Source organism: Eurytemora carolleeae, unplaced genomic scaffold (assembly GCF_000591075.1).
Source record: "Eurytemora carolleeae unplaced genomic scaffold, Eaff_2.0 scaffold557, whole genome shotgun sequence".
Taxonomy (NCBI): Eukaryota; Metazoa; Arthropoda; class Copepoda; order Calanoida; family Temoridae; genus Eurytemora; species Eurytemora carolleeae.
Genome location: NW_019396471.1, coordinates 22,741 through 39,197, shown reverse-complemented (window position 1 = coordinate 39,197; position 16,457 = coordinate 22,741). Strand labels below are relative to the sequence as shown.

General features: G+C 31.1%; 1 protein-coding gene across 1 annotated transcript in view; it reads right to left on the bottom strand.

The window, feature by feature from the left end:
* The window catches only part of LOC111703898 (endothelin-converting enzyme homolog), a 32,749-nt gene extending 16,769 nt beyond the window's left edge, over positions 1-15,980 (bottom strand). The window contains exons 1-14 of the mRNA XM_023475985.1: positions 15,704-15,980; positions 13,750-13,830; positions 12,697-12,738; positions 10,140-10,265; positions 8,692-8,741; positions 8,171-8,265; positions 7,588-7,668; positions 5,709-5,762; positions 4,864-4,930; positions 3,685-3,800; positions 3,419-3,478; positions 2,940-3,035; positions 1,622-1,720; positions 439-521 (exon numbers count right to left, since the gene is read on the bottom strand). Of these exons, the coding sequence (XP_023331753.1) occupies positions 439-521; positions 1,622-1,720; positions 2,940-3,035; positions 3,419-3,478; positions 3,685-3,800; positions 4,864-4,930; positions 5,709-5,762; positions 7,588-7,668; positions 8,171-8,265; positions 8,692-8,741; positions 10,140-10,265; positions 12,697-12,738; positions 13,750-13,829 (1,049 nt within the window). The 5' untranslated portion in view covers position 13,830; positions 15,704-15,980. The remainder of the gene's footprint in view (positions 1-438; positions 522-1,621; positions 1,721-2,939; positions 3,036-3,418; positions 3,479-3,684; positions 3,801-4,863; positions 4,931-5,708; positions 5,763-7,587; positions 7,669-8,170; positions 8,266-8,691; positions 8,742-10,139; positions 10,266-12,696; positions 12,739-13,749; positions 13,831-15,703) is intronic.
* Between the last annotated feature and the right edge of the window lie 477 nt (positions 15,981-16,457).

Here is a 16,457-nt window from a genome sequence, read left to right as displayed (position 1 = left end):
ATCAATAATATTTTTTTAATATCGTTTTCAGATAAAAAATGGATTATTAAGACATTTGACTACCCTATACTAAAAAAACTGTAATTTTTGTAGGGTTAGGGCGGTAAATAGAACTTTTTTTGCAATAGAGGGGTGGGGGTGGGGGGTGAATTTCGTTTAAGAAGATTACAGGGGTGGAAAATTAATAGTGGGAGGGGGTTAACTTTTTTACATTTCTTTACCCCCCTCCCCCCACCTTAAATCCTGAAACCGCCCTTCACAAGCATGTTGCACAGTATTTAATAAACGGTAAAAACGACAGAACACTATAGTGTAGTACTAGTACTAGATGACTCATCCTTTTCTTCTGAGATTAATGTGAAGAGGTGAAGAAAATTACAGGTTTTGATAGAATCAGAAAAATTTTACTGATCACACTTTATTCATCTAGCAACCTACCTCTGTTCTGATGCAGGGGCTGTTATTTCAGCGATCTTTTTCTCAAACTGAATAATATCTTCCATCTGCCTCTGGATATCAGTCTAAAAACAATTATTCAATTATTCCTTTGGGAAGTTTCAAAAATTTCAAAATGTCCTTTTCTTCATCATTTGTGCTTATTATTTTTGTATGTTGTAAAATTTTGCCAATTGACTGATGGAGTGTGGAACTTCTATCTCAACTTCTTAATTTGTCATTTCACACATATCGAAAAATTTACACTTTTATTTGAGCATCAATGAGGACGATATCGTGGTTTTTTTTGAAAAAATATGAAATTTATTAAATTCTGTCAATTTTCTTGTTCAGTTTTGTAAGCATGAAAATGATCAAATTTCAAATATCTGCATTAGTTTTGCTCAGTACATTGTTAATAATATTAAGAATAATATGATATATTTCGAACAAAGTAACTATACAGTATTACAGATATATATGAGTAATTTGAATAAAAATGTTGACACATAATTTCAGTTTGTCATTGGTTATGGTCTGTGGACTAAGGAATATGAAAAATAAAAAATTTTCCATTAAAAAGTCAAAGGGTATCGGTGAATATTCTTCTAAATGGAGACTCATTTGAATTTGCTTCAATAATCCATTTTTAATTAATTTAAACTTTATTTCAACAATACTATAAAGTAATTATATTTTTACCTAAACATTGCCTTTAATTTATATTTTTACCTGAACAATCCCTTTCATTATTTATATTTTCACCTGAACAATCCCTTTAATTAATATTTTTACCTGAACAATCCCTTTCATTATTTATATTTTTACCTGAACAATCCCTTTAATTAATATATTTAACTGAACAATCCAATTTTATTAATATTTTTACCTGAACAATCCCTTTAATTAACATTTTTACCTGAACAATCCCTTTAATTAATATTTTTACCTGAACAATCCCATTTAATTAATATTTTTACTCGAAAAATCCCTTTAATTAATATTTTTACCTGAACAATCCCATTTAATTTATATTTTTACCTGAACCAATCCCTTTAATTAATATATTTAACTGAACAATCCATGATATTTCTACCTGTTCAATACCTTAATTTAATATTTTCAGCAGAAAAATCCCTTTAATTAATATTTATACCTGAACAATACCTTAATTTAATATTTTCACCTGAACAATCTCATTTATTGAAGAAATATTCTTCTTATCCCTGTAGAGTAAACTAACCGTCTTTATCATTACATCTTTCAAAATCAAAATTTTATCATTAAAATATTTTCATTCCTTTCCATTATCATTAAAAGAATAATTGCTAATTGAATTAAATCATATAAAACTCTGGAATAAGATGACGACGTTAGAATACTTAACCCTATTCCTAATAAGGGGGGGGGGGAGGAAAACAGGGACGTTGTTTGGACATGGCTAAATGCATACTGGCTGAATGCCTTGTCTTAACTATCTCCTCCCTCCATTATTTCTGTTAAAGGAGACATCATCAATAGAATTACGGTTAAGTTTATTTGATGCTGTTATCTGGAAAATAGTTTAAATTACCAGATCAACTTCTCAAGAGAAATGAGTCTGTGTACACTGCACATTGTTCCATGTTTATTATACTATTTAAAATGTCGTCACCTTACTATTCCGCATGGTTACTAGGAAGAACATTTTTGGTATTAAAGGGACTGTAAAGGAAAATTAAAGGGGGTATAGGATGAATCGTGAGAATCTCGGGAGTTGATTGAGACCTAAATGAGTTTTATATGATGTTCCTTTCTCAAGAAATTGATATAAAACTGTGTCAAAATTAAACCAAAAGGTTTCTGCAGCCTATACCCCCTTTCATTTTTCCTTTACAGTCCCTTTAAAGAAATGAGTCTTTGACACAAACTCTGATTTTATAATCTATTTACCTTTGCTACCCAATGCCTTCCACCTTAGATATATCAAACTATGAATCCAATTCGATCAAATAACGTAGGTTTGACTTATCAAAAGTGTACGCCATCAAGTCGCGAAGATACATGAATTATAAAATTAGAGTTTATAGCAAAGACTTAATTCCTTACGGAAAAAATACTTTGTAAAAACTCGATTTGATTTTCTTTAAAAATATCAGCAGCATAGATTAATAACGATACAGATAGAACACTAGACCACTAGATGTCGTCTTTTCAAGATTTAGGGGTTTTTCGTTCACAAGGCAGAAGCCGAAAGGAATTCGAACAGGCTTTCTCCCTGTCTTGTAATTCCTTTGGGCTTCTGGCTCAGGGTTATTGTGAACAAAAAACCCCTTAATATCTAAAGACGACATATAGTGTTGTATCTATGTTGTTTTTAACCTATGATCAGCAGTCTTTATTATACTTTAATCAGAAAATCTAGATTGACATGAAGAACATTTGTGTTGAGTCATTCTAAATCAAATCATAAATTTGCAAGTCTGCGACTATTTCTTGCAAAATAAAATAAAAATACTTTAGCAATAACATTTTTTATGATATTTTGCTTGTTGCTGCATATCCCTGTTTCCCAGTGTTAAACCTCCCTGATCTATCTGTAGGATGTGTACACTGGAGTTCTAAATCAAAAGATCGTAACTTTTAAATAAACTGATTCAGTCAATTTATTCACTATGCAAATCACAGTTCAGATTTAAAGCTTTGACCATCAGTGAGCGACCTGTTAAACTTTCCGCGAGAACAGAATGAATTTAACTTTTTCCGATTTTCAAAAATGTTAAGCTCTGAAAATTGCATTTATAAAAATATTAATAATAATCAAAAGAGAAGAATAATAATGAGAGATAATACAAAAAACAAGAACTTTATTAACAAATCTTTCTATTTTCTTGATCATATATGACATCAATAATCAAACCCATTGAAATTAATTATAGAAAAATAATTTAATTACATTTTGTCAAAAATATTTGAAAAATTTCTAATTTTTTATAAAATATACCTTGTCGTCTTCTCCCACATTCCAAACAAAGAACCCACCAACGTTGTACCCATGTTGAACCTTACAAATAGATAGATAGATGGTTATATTGAAAGATAGTTAGATGGATAGATAGATATAAAATAGATAGATAGATAGATAGATAGATATTATCATTCCTAAATTGCAATAATTCCAAATAAAAGATAAAGGACGCGATATTTCCAAACGCAGAGGAAATTTTCCCCAAAGTTTTCTGATCAGCACAGCTGTATCAGCATTTGTACCTGTTGCAGTACAGTTTGTATACTGAAATCTTCCAGCTGGCCTGACCCATCGAAATCTGTTATATTCCAGTAGAACTTATTCAAAATCTCAAGCAAAGGTTGACCGCCCAGCTTTTCTAAATAATATTTAATCTAAATAGATCAAAACTTTTTTGAGAAAAACCACAACGTTTGATCTCGATATCCACTGAGGAAACGTTTGAAATAACTGAACTCTCGCTTAAAATTGTAATTTTCTATTGTCTATATCTTTGCATACTAATGTTGTAAATCTTTGATATTTTAAACTATAAATTTTGTTAAGATCAAGTTTAGCCAAATTTTTGGATTTGGATTATGCCATCCATCATCATGTTAAAAAGATAAAGGGATTATAAAATTAGAGTTTGTGGTGAGAATTCACTGTTTAGTTTCTTCCAACAGGATATGAAAGCGAACTTAGTTCAAGTCTTCAGAGCTAAAAAACATTAGAATTGGATACCCTGAGCTGGGAACTTTAGAATGGTGGATATCGGGATTAATGCTTGATCCACTCTTTTTCTTAATCTCCAGATTAAATATTGCCTGCTCTCCCCTGAATATAATCTCCAGATTAATTAACAAATCGGAATTATAAGGATATCCCATTCTAAAGTTTTCAGCTCTGAACCCTATTGCTAAACCTAAATCTCCAAGGAAACATCTAATCATATTGTTAATCCTCCCTATTGGATACCTCTGCTGGATTACGACCAATGAAAAATCTCTCATCGATTGCACGCGCTAAACTTTAAAAATTCTCGGCAATCTGATTGGCTGTTAGGATTTTCCAAGCGAAAATCTGATTGGTTGAATTTTAAATACTTTCCAGGATACAAACTAAAGATTAAATTAATTTTGAGAATGATAAAAAGAGGAGATCAAACATTGATCTCGATATCCACAATTTTAAAGTTTTCGACTCAACAAAAGATAAGGATTATTATAGATACTTAATTTGGAATACAAAAAAGGTTTGAACACAATTCATTCTGTGTTATTGAAACCTTTCCTGAAATAACAATTTTCCGAAGAAAAAATCTTAATTTAATTATCATTTCAATGTTTTAGATTTTTCGATTACGGGACATTTTTTTAGATAATTTAGGTTTAATCTTGAAAGAGAAAATAAAATAAAAATGAAATAGTTTTTTTGCTTACCCAAAGTTCCATTTTTGTCTATACAAGATTGATAATAGTCCTGAGCTTTACGACAAGAGGAGCAGTTCTAAAATTAAATCAACTGAAAAAAATTATCTCATGTGTTTTTGTTAAATAGTTGAAAAATCTTAGTGTTTAAGTTTATCAAATTGCCATTGGATACGATTGATAATCCTAAACATGTTTTATGAACCACTATGAGACTTCCAGTCTTGGCTTTCAAACATCGTCCCAAACTTAGAAAAAAAATGTATAATTGTAACTGATTATACATGCGAACCTCACTTTAGGCTAAAAGCCGGGCTTTTATACCCACTTCCCATGAGTCCTCAGGCATAATGACTGAATGCCTTATTTTACCTATACCAGACTAAATCTATATTTAGACCTACATCCAGTCTTTGAATTTCAACATTTTATAGCTCTTTGGAAAGCCTATAAAAAAGAAAGCTGCAGATTGCACAATTGCTGCAAAGAAATTTTGCAAAGATTTTCGCAACGATTTCGCAGATTTGAATTTGCGGAATAAAGGGCTTTTCAAAAATGTGTAGTTGGTCAAATTTTGGCAAATTTGCATTTTTTCCTTCAGATTATTGAAGTAGAGCCCAATTGGGTTTCCAAAAAGTGTATTAAATGTTCAGATTGTATCACAAGAATGAAATAAAGGGGACTATCTCTAATCCAGTCCATCCCACTTGTAGATCTCTAATCAAAGTCCGTCAAAAATTTTGAAAGTATCCATCGTAGTATCCATACAAATTAGTATAAAAACATTTGCCAATACAAAAATCTACATTAAATGGGTTACAAATTGATTGTAAGTTTTAACATGGTTTAGATTTTACCTTGAATTTTGAATCAGTATCTTCTAGAATTATTTTCATAACCTGCTGATTTTCCTGTAATAAAATTTAAATTATAAGTCAATTTAAACCAAGAAATTATTGTTTTTGTAGTTTTCAACGGAAAAATTAAAGTATATAAAACACTTTGACTCGACTTTTAAATCGACTTTGATTCCTAAATAGTTGTACCGGAACTCAGCTTTATGCTCAGATTTTTTAACACTTTTGGACAAGTTTTTATACCACTTACGGACAAGGTGTTTCAATAAACTTGGCAAAAATTTGACTTTTAAAGTCGAGTAAAGATCGACTTTTAAAGTCGATTAAAGTCAACTTTTAAAGTCTATTAGAGTCGACTTTTAAAGTCGATTAAAGTTGACTTTTAAAGTCGATTAAAGTCGACTTTTTAAAGTAAATTTTGGCAATAAAACTTGTAAAAAATAAACTTTTGAATGTCAGTTCTGATCTGGTCATAACAAATGGAACTAAAGTTTGTGGCTAGTTCAAAACTGGGTTGAAAAAGTTCACAACTTTTTGTTCAAGGTTTGTGACTGTTCAAAACTGGTATTAAAAAGACTTTTTTTACAACTTTTTATTTTAAGTTTTTGACTTCTTCAAAACTGGTATTAAAAAGTTGACATTCAAACAATGAAACAAAATCAAGTTCAAACTTGATGATGTTGGTAAACATTTTTAAAGTTTATGTAAATACTTTATGTTAAATGCACGCTCTACGTTGCCATGTAGCGAATATCGTAGCAATCCCCAAAATTGATTAAATCATGATGAAAACATTAATTGTGATTAGATTAACTACTATCCATGTTATTCTTCTAAATGTGTACATTCAACCTAAATTACGCTGTAAACATGTGTGGAGATAGCTTAACTACGTTATGTCTAACCTCACTAATCTTATAAATATGTACACTAAACCCATTCAATGTACCTAGATGTATATAACTTCATCATGCCCATATTGTGATTACTTATTTACATTATATGTAACAGCCCATAACTTGTAATTACGGTGTTAAAGACCCAATTCTAATCTAAACTGATATACCTCAGTTGATATAGTAACTCCGTACTGTTTACTGCGGGAGATTAATCTTTCCTTGTTTTGGTAAACAGATTGATTATTGTGCCCTTTGATTTGGCATTGATAGTTGCAAGCTTCCGATTGATATTGATAGCTAATAAGATTGCGCCCAATGGTAGTGGCATTGATAAATCACGAGATTTAATCTGTGTGGTTCCCTGTTTTGATAAACAGGTTGAGGATTGTCCCCTTTGATTTGGCATTGATAGTTACAAGCTTTCAACTGATATCGATAGCTAACGAGATAACGAGTGGCGTTGATACTCGGCAGGATTATAGCCTTGTTGTTTACTGTTTTGATGTTGAGGATCGTTCCCATTTGATTTGGTATTAATAGTTTTGGGATTGTTGCCGTGTGTTGACATCAGTGATAGTCAAAATAATCTGAGTGCCTGGAAACTGTTAGGAGGTGGGCATTTCCTACAGCCATAAGGCCACGTCAAAAGTGCAAATTGAATATTTTTGTTTTTGTTATTTAAAAAATGTAGATAGATTTAAAAATGATCATTTGCATGTATCACTAAGGAAAAACCGAAAACGTTCTTTGGTTCTTTCTTTGTAAACTATTCCACAGTTTTCTGATTACCACTGTGTTTGACGTTGCTATTTATTTAGTAAGAAAAATGTGCTGTGTCGACTTTACACTGGGTAGTCTAGACTGGACAGTTTAGTACGACTTAATGCATATATTTATATAGTATTTGTTAAAACGGCATGGATTATGCAACTTTTAGAGTGGAGTTCTATTTGTCCATTAAACAAGAAGGGTAGATGTACCTGCCAAAGTTTACCAAAAGTACTCCAGGATGGTTTTCCATCAGGTATAGGATTCTCTCTCTCCCACCCTCCACAAGCATACTAGATATATGAAAGAGCTTATTTGTTTAAGTTTTTAAAACACTCTGAAAAAAAAATATTTTTTAAAAATTTGAATTGGTTCGGCAACCCGTGGTACCTCTAATTTCCACGCGTTCACTCAAAAAAATGCAACCAATGTGGTTCAGTTGTTTGGCTTTATTTTTAAGATATTAGCGAGGAGCTTTCTTTTATATACAGGATGTCCCAATAAACACGGATGTTTAGAGACGACTTGAATTTGATTTCCGATAATTGATAAATGACATTAAGTGCACCAAAAAAAATTTTAGCTCAAAATGTGGTCTAACCTTTTTTGTATCTTTAGAATTGACGGAGATATTAAACATTGGAACACAGTTTTGTTGATTTTTAATGATTTATAGAATTTTTATCTGTATCAGTAAGAATAAGCAATATGTGTCCCAACTATAATTAGGATTATTGAAAGCTGAAACAAAGAATACCAATCATAATCACAGCATTTAAAAATTGTCCAAGTTACCTGATAAAAGTCTTGGCACGGATCAACTGTGAAATCAGCTGATCGAATTACGGAAGCAGCTGTTTTTACGCATTCAGCTGACAGACAGTACACTTCTGAGCACCAAACCAAATATTATTTAATCTACTTATTATGCTAAAGGCTTCCAGGGCGATTCGTTTCTCTTTTCTAGAAATAATTTTAGTTCTATTTTTCTTTTTTTTAAATTTTATTTAACGAACTTTTCTGTTAAAATTAGCCCATTTTTACAAAAACAAATACTGAAAATATTTCATTCCGGACAAAAATTTTTCTTCAACAAAATATGATCCTTCCCTGAGGTCATGTAAGTTGCAACAAAACAGTTAGTCCATTTCGGTAAAGCTGTTCTGATGACAATTATTGGATATAACGAAAAAGTTAATAGATTTTAGCGTTTAACAGAAAAATTACTGGGTGACCAAATGTTTTGATAAAGTATAAAATTTCAAAATGCGGAAAAAACACATTTTACCAAACAAAAATGTTTTATATTTAAATTCCTTGATTAGATGTGTTGAGATGAGAAAGGTACATGTTGATTTTAGGTTCACTGAAATAGAAAAAACTCAATATTAAAAATATTGCCCATCTCATCTTTAACATTTTGTATGATGGGCATTTCCAGATTTGCACAAAATGTTCAACTTATTTTCACCTCTTAAAGGGGCTGTTAAGGTAAAATGATAGAGCGTATAGGCTAAAGCTTAGAAACTTTAGGCCTAGAGTGCGACCAATATTAGTTATATCTTTTTGTCCTTGTATCAAGAAATTGATAAAACTGTCTCAATATTATACAAAAACTCATATACGTCTTATGGTCAATGGACCAACGTGACCAGATACTGCACGGTCATTGGTGGAAATTTTGGTCACGTGATACAAACGGAGTTACAGGACCAGATATTGCACGGCCATTAGTGCAAATTTTGGTCACATGATACAAACGGAGTTACATGACCAGATACTGCACAGCCATTGGTGGAAGTTTTGGTCACGTGATTCAATCGGAGTTACATGACCAGATATTGCACTGTCATTGGGGAAAATTCTGGTAACATGATACAGACATTATATGGTTGAAATCAGTTATAATTATTAAAAATCAATAAGAATTTTATTTCAATTTTAACAAGAGAGTATCTAAAATTTCTAGACACACCTCTAGGTTATCATAATTTTTAGATTTGTTCCCAAGGAATTGATTCTTTGCAACATATTCAAAATTTCTAATCCCTATCCTTTCAATCGGATGGTTTAAACTTTTGGTATTTCAAACTCAGATTATTTGTTCGAACAGAATTCACAGTTTGAAATATCTCAGGTCTACGATATTGATTTACAAAGATAGAGGGGTTATATAATCAGAGTTGTTTGTTGCAAAGACTCAGTTTCTTTGCCTTATATGATCTGTTTGACCTTTGATTCAAATACCACATCACATATTGTATAACTCGGACACTGCACAGTCAAGGGGATTAAAAGCGTAATTTCAAGTGGCCATCAACGTCAACCCTTTAAACTTTGTTGTATCAAGTATGACTAGATAGATATTATTATAATTTCGTATTTTTTTATCTGATTAATTAACTGGAAGATATTTTCGTTTTCTATACAAGTGTTTAATTATAATAATTCCCATTTATTTTCCTGCAGAAAAAATGTACAATTCACTTTCTGGAGAAACCAAAGTGTATAATGTGTCATGTTTCGCAAAATTTTTTTTTTTTTTTGCACACTTGTAGATGTCGCAATAAGTAGTTGGATTTTGCAAATTTGCATCTTTTTATAAGATTATTGAAGTATCAAATGTTAAAGATTTTTATTACAAGAAGAAGTTAGAGATGCTAGTGGGTCACCGTGATCCCCCCCCCCCCTAATGCCATGTCATCTTTACTTGGAAGGCCACTTAAAGCTACGCTAACAGTGATTCATTATAATGTTAGCTTACCCTTTCATATTGATTGAAATAGAGATGAGGAGAATACTGAGAAGGGTGATGATGATAATGATGGAAGCAAGTACCTTCTCTAAACAGGTTCTTCCAGATACAATGTTGGTAGATTTTACCCGATACCTGCACATATATATACAGTCGTCGTTGTATACAGTGAAGACGACTTTTCATTTCAAATTTTGTTTTCTTACAAGCTTTCAAACAGCATATACATAAACATCGAGAAAAAGAGAAGCTGTCAATTATCGCTTGTAAACTTGTAATTTTAAAAAACCTTGTTAGAAATAAAAATTAAAATAGAAAGTCGTCTTCATTGTATTGATTTAAAGACTGTCGACTGTAGAAAATAGGAGTTTTGCAAATTTTTGGAACAAAATGGCCTCTTTAAAATTGTATTAGTTATCATGTTTTGCTCAACTCTATTTGACAACATTTGTTGCAACATAACTGGACTTTGGGTTAAAACCTTTTTGGTTTTGCATTGCAATTGGTTTTAAAAGGCCCCTTTCTCAAAAGTTTGTCCTACAAAATATCTTAAATTACTTTACTTAAGAAACAAGAAACTTTTCATTGAAACTTTTTTTTTAAACCTTTTATTGAAACAAAGTATTAAAACTTTTTACTGGAACCTTTTATTAAAGCTTTATATTAGCATTTAATCAATGCTCTAACAAATGAAGGGATAATATTCTTGTTTAACTTTGAAATGGTTCACAATTAATAAACGTTTATACTCCGTTGTCGGAGAACAAAGAAGAAAAGCGGGCTGAAATTGTTTGGTTTGGTTTCTTGTCTCCGAGAGGAGCTTTTAAGTTGAAGACGACATTACATAGAAGGGGGGGGGTCTTAATGTTAATGGTTGACAAACTTAAATACTTATTGAGGAATTAGTTTTTAACCAATAATATTTGTTATGCCCTGGGTGGCCTCTTTTTAACATATCCTCAAACCCATATATTCCCAGCTCAGCTGGGCTGCAGGGGTAAAATTTTCACTATTTTTTTATGGGTTTAAAAATAAAATATCACCCCAGCTGAGTGCACCTTTCAATATTCGAGCATTTTTTTGCTATGAAGTTCCCACATCTTTTGAATGATCATCTTCCAGCATTAATATTTGGGATTTTCTTTAATATGTACTTCTTAAGAGTTTACACTTTATATTACATGTTATATAATTGGCGTGCACCATTTCTGTGTATTTATTTATTTTGATGGTGTTAACATTTAAATTCATATTTCTTTATATATTTTAATTTTTTCCAGGGCATAAAATTATTTAAAACCCTACTGGTTGGAGGGGGCTCGTATTTTCGCCAAAAACATTTCTTTTTCTCGAGGGTTCTCGAACCCTCTCGAAAAAAGGAAAGTTTTTTTGCTCAAATACTTTAAACCTCACCTCCCTTCAACCAGTAGGGTTATAAATAGTTATAATTTCTCTTATTTAATGTTCTTTATTAAAGCCTTTTTTTAAATGACCCGGGAAACTTGGACAAAATAAAATCCCGTTAATTAGAAAATTAATATTCATAATTTTGCTGAATTATACCATTATAGTAAGGAATACATATCCACCAAAACAATTTACTTTTACTGCGGTAGGGGGGGGGGGGGGAAAATGTCAGTGAGCCTTCTCTCTTGGACCCATGTTCACATATTTAATTAAGATTTTTTTATTTTTAATTGCTGATTTTTAAATTCGTAACGCTTTGAGTTTATGCCAAGGTTGTAAATTAAGGATGAGTTCTGATGATCCTTAATGGCGTCTCCAAACAATGAACATTAAAAATCCAGAAATGATGTCACCGTTTATATGGCAGTGTGCTGTGCTCGGGCCGGGTTTATTTTCTATCAAACCGTCTTTATAAATTATGACGTCATTTTTTGTATTTTAATTGTCCATTGCTTTAGAGACGCCATTTACTGTACGCATCCATAGTAAAGAACCTTTCGAAACAACCATGGTTTATGCTGATACACAATCCTGACTCCTGAGTCAGACATATCTAGATATAACTAGTTGACCAGCCATACCACCGGAGATGAGATTTTAAAAGCTTAAACCCAACTAAAATCCAAACTCGAGCTTAGATAGAACCCAAGTCAGGATTAGTTCTAATGAGACCAATGAGAGAATGCCGTCAGATTAGCTGTGACAAGGAGATGTAAATTTCGAAAGTTCAAACTTTATGTAGATACATTATTTTCATAGTATGTTTATTTTACATAATTAATAAAAATTGACACCACAAAAAATTCCCGAGATTTTAAATGTACAAATATGAAAGATTTTACAAAATTTACAATCATCAGCTGCTGAAGACTCGAGCCTTAAAAAGAGTAAAACCCAAGAGGGTTGGTTCTTACTAAACTCAAGGCCATCCAAAACCAGGGTCTTGACCTTAGCTTTACTTGGGTCTATGTAGACGAAAAGACCGGGTTTTACTCGGGTGTAAGCTTTTAAAATCTCATCTCTGAGATGAGATTTTAAAAGCTTACAAGAAGAAAAAGCCATTATGCTCTCTAAAGAAAGTTCACTATTTTTCTCTAACCTAAAGCTAGGGGATATAAAGCTGACTGCTCCTCCTCCATCACTGGGCAAATAAACCATTAAATTTTGTAAAGAGTGCAGTGGTCACGAGAAAACAGCGGATCGTTACAAATAACACAAAAAAGAATCAAGACAACTTATATTGAAAAGTTTTTAATCATCTTTTTATTTTTTATCAATGTGTCTAAGATATTGAATCTGTTGTATTTTACAAAGTTTGTAATAAACTGAATATTTTTGGTATTTTTCATAACAATTTGAAAATATATAATTNGGGTTAACTTTAGCAGGATGTGTTTAGTATTCGGGATTTAATATCTATAAAAATTCAATTTTGCCAATTCGAAATATTAGCATTAAAAAATTTAAAAGTTAAAATATTTGATGTATTTTTTTAATTATTACATTGCCTTGCAACAAATTTTGAACTTTATTGTACGTCGGGAAATTTGAAAAAGTGGCTTCAAATTCTGATTAGGGAACAATCAATTTATTTCTTATCAACATATCAATTACAAATATACCGTGCATCCTTTAGGCTAAACAAAATTCCGCATTAATAGATTTTGATAAAAAAAATTTTAAAAATTTTCAGAAACTGACATTTTTCCAAACAACTACAACCTCATGGTGTAAACGTTAAATTATTAAACCTTTGGCTTTCTAAAATATACTGGAACTCTCAGGTCGTAATATAAATATTAAAAGTTGATAAAAGGACTAAAATGTTAGAGTTTAAGGCAAAGGATCAAATTTTTTTGTTGTTAATGTAAACATATTTGATTTTACATTTATTCAAAGGTTGCAATAATCGATAAAAATTTTCCCAATATCTTGTTAAAAACTAAAGCTAAAAGCAAGTGATTAAAATTTCATAATAAACATGCTTTGAAGGTAAAATCTAAAGCCAAGGCGTTAAGATACTTCAAAGTGTTAAAAAATGATGCAACTTTTCATAGCAGTCTCGATCTATGTAAGTTTCTCTGATAAAAGCACTGAAATGTTAGAGTTTGAGGTAAACGATCAGGTTTTAAAAACTTTGATTTATTTGTTCCTGAGTATTTCTGAGGTTGGGGTTAGAGGCCTGTCCTCTAAATCCGGCTCCGTATCTTTCTGTCGTGTGTAGTGAGCCATTCTAAATAAAGCAATTTTAGATTTTTCAACAATAAAGAAAAAAATCTGTCTAGGGGAATTGAGTCTTTGTCAATTATCTATATCTTTGCAACCCAAAATCATCGACTATAGAAATAGCAAACTATAAATGCGGTTAGATAAAAAAAATCTAAGTTTGAAATATCAAAGATGTACACCATCAGTAGGTTACACAGATGTTGAATTTAGAAAAGTTGAGTTTGTGCCAAAAACTCAATTTCTTTATGCATGTTTTCAATAATTATGTGATAAGGAAGATATTGTCGGCAAACTCCGTATCTTTCTGTCGTGTGTAGTGAGCCATGCTAAATAAAAAAGTTTTAGATTTTTCAATAATAAAGAAAATAATCAGTTTAGGGGAATTTTTGTCAAAAACTCTGATTTTCTAATCTCTATATCTTTGCAACCCAATATCATCGCCTATAGAAATAGCAAACCATAAATGTGGTTAGATAAACAATCTAAGTTTGAAATATCAAGGATGTACACCATCAGTAGGTTACACAGATGTAGAATTTAGAAAAGTTGAGTTTGTGCCAAAAACTCAATTTCTTTATGCATGTTTTCAATAATTATGTGATAAGGAAGATATGGTCGGCAAACTATTAAAAGTAAAACTTTGTTTAACTTTATAAACCAAATATTATTACGAATGTCAAAATATATCAAGGATATGGTTCTAAATTTTTAAAATTTTATTGCATAATGCAATAAAAAGTGGTTAAAGTAGTATAGAGATAGTTTAACTACCTCTGTAGTTCAACTATCCAGAAATAAGTCAATTATATCCCGCATTTGTAGCAAAATATCAAATATCTAGCAATGCAGTTATAATATTTTAGGACGATCTAGAAATATTGATTTTTTAACGATAACCGATCAATATTTTCAACTTTTAATTTCCTCGTACGTTGCTAGAATTACCTACTTAACCTAGATTTATCGAAAATGACTATAAACACGCTGATAAATCAGAACTTTTATGTTGTAAATATCCGGATCAAACATTGATCTCAATCTTATGCAGATCTACGGATTTATTTTAATTTCTCACAAAGATCTTCAAGTGAGGGATCAAGCATTGATCTTTAAATTTAAAGTACCCATATTGTGGATATCCAGATTTTTTATTATTTAGCTTTACAAGTTACAGCACAAATGTCTCTTGCGTAAACATTTCTAAAACTGGTATAGAATGTCATTTAAAATGTTTGCTAAAAACTCAAGTTTTCTTATCCACATATCTTGGCAATCTGTTGGTGTAAACCTTTAATGTTTTAAACTATTTGATTAAACAGCATTTATAGTCTGAAATATCAATGGTCTGTGGCATTGAGTCCAAATATATTTTAAATTGGAGAATGTCAAAATTTATATTTTAAAGCTAACTTTTCTTAGAAAACACTCTTTTGTACTTTAAACTCTGCATGTGGGAGTTTTAAAGCAATGAATAAATTTGCATTCTTGCTAATTCTGATTTTCTATTTTCACTTTTAGATTAAATTTAAGTAAATAATGATTTATTGTCAAATCAGCAGTAAACAAATGTTTTCCTTTCCAGTAAATGAAATTTATGTCGTTTTTTCTCTTAACAAATTTAAGAACTACTTGCTGAAGGGCCCGGTGTTGCCCGTGGAAGACAAAAATTAGAAAAAAAAATTTGACTTTTTTTTGGCCTTTTACACCCCCAAACCGCCCATATGTGTCTACAGAAAAAACTCAGCCCAATCGGATCCAGCCGTTTGGCCGGCTATAGGCAACATATATATATATATACGAATATCTTGTTTTATCATATAGATCAGATTTTTTAATAACCTCGATACTGTTTTAAAAGATGAAGAGGATTGATTTACTTGTTTTTTTTTCATTCAGCTGAATAGTTTGAGAGTGTTAACAGGGTGTCTGCTAGAGAAGGAAACTCCAGGCCGCAATATTCCTCCCAGATTTACTATACAGCAACGAGCCTTCGCAATGCTCATAAAAGAGTAACAGAGATCAATTGAAACCTATGATATGCGATATTTTTCACAGCAGGTTCTTTTGTGTACAATTGTACCGTACACGACCAATCAGCAGACATCAGAGCCCAAAACTTAAAACAGGCCATCGTTATGAAAACCAGTTTTGGAACCGGGGTTTTACGAATGGGGTTAGGCAGTTTTGCGGATATCAATATTTGTGTTATGAAATATTATTTTATTTGGTTTCTTCATATTCTCCTTTTTTACGAATCTCTTAAATCAAAATCTACACAAATGTTAAGATCCCAAAAACGAAACTCGGGAGTTTTGTTCAACGATATTCTTTTAAATTCCGGGCTCTGTGTTCAGGAATATTTGAGGATCCTTAGAATATGAAATACAAAATCTTCCAAAATAGACTAAATTCATAAATGTTATGTTTCATGTTAAAAATTTAGATAATTCTTAGAAGCAATAATTTTCATTTTAAGATTTGACTAAAAATAAAAAAAATAAAAAAAGGTACTGATTAAAGGAGTGTTCGCGAAAAATGAAAGAGGTATAGGCTAACGGCATAAAATAATCGCTTTTAAACGCTAGTAATCTTAGTTTCAACAAATCAAATTGAATTCTCTTTTTAATTTGT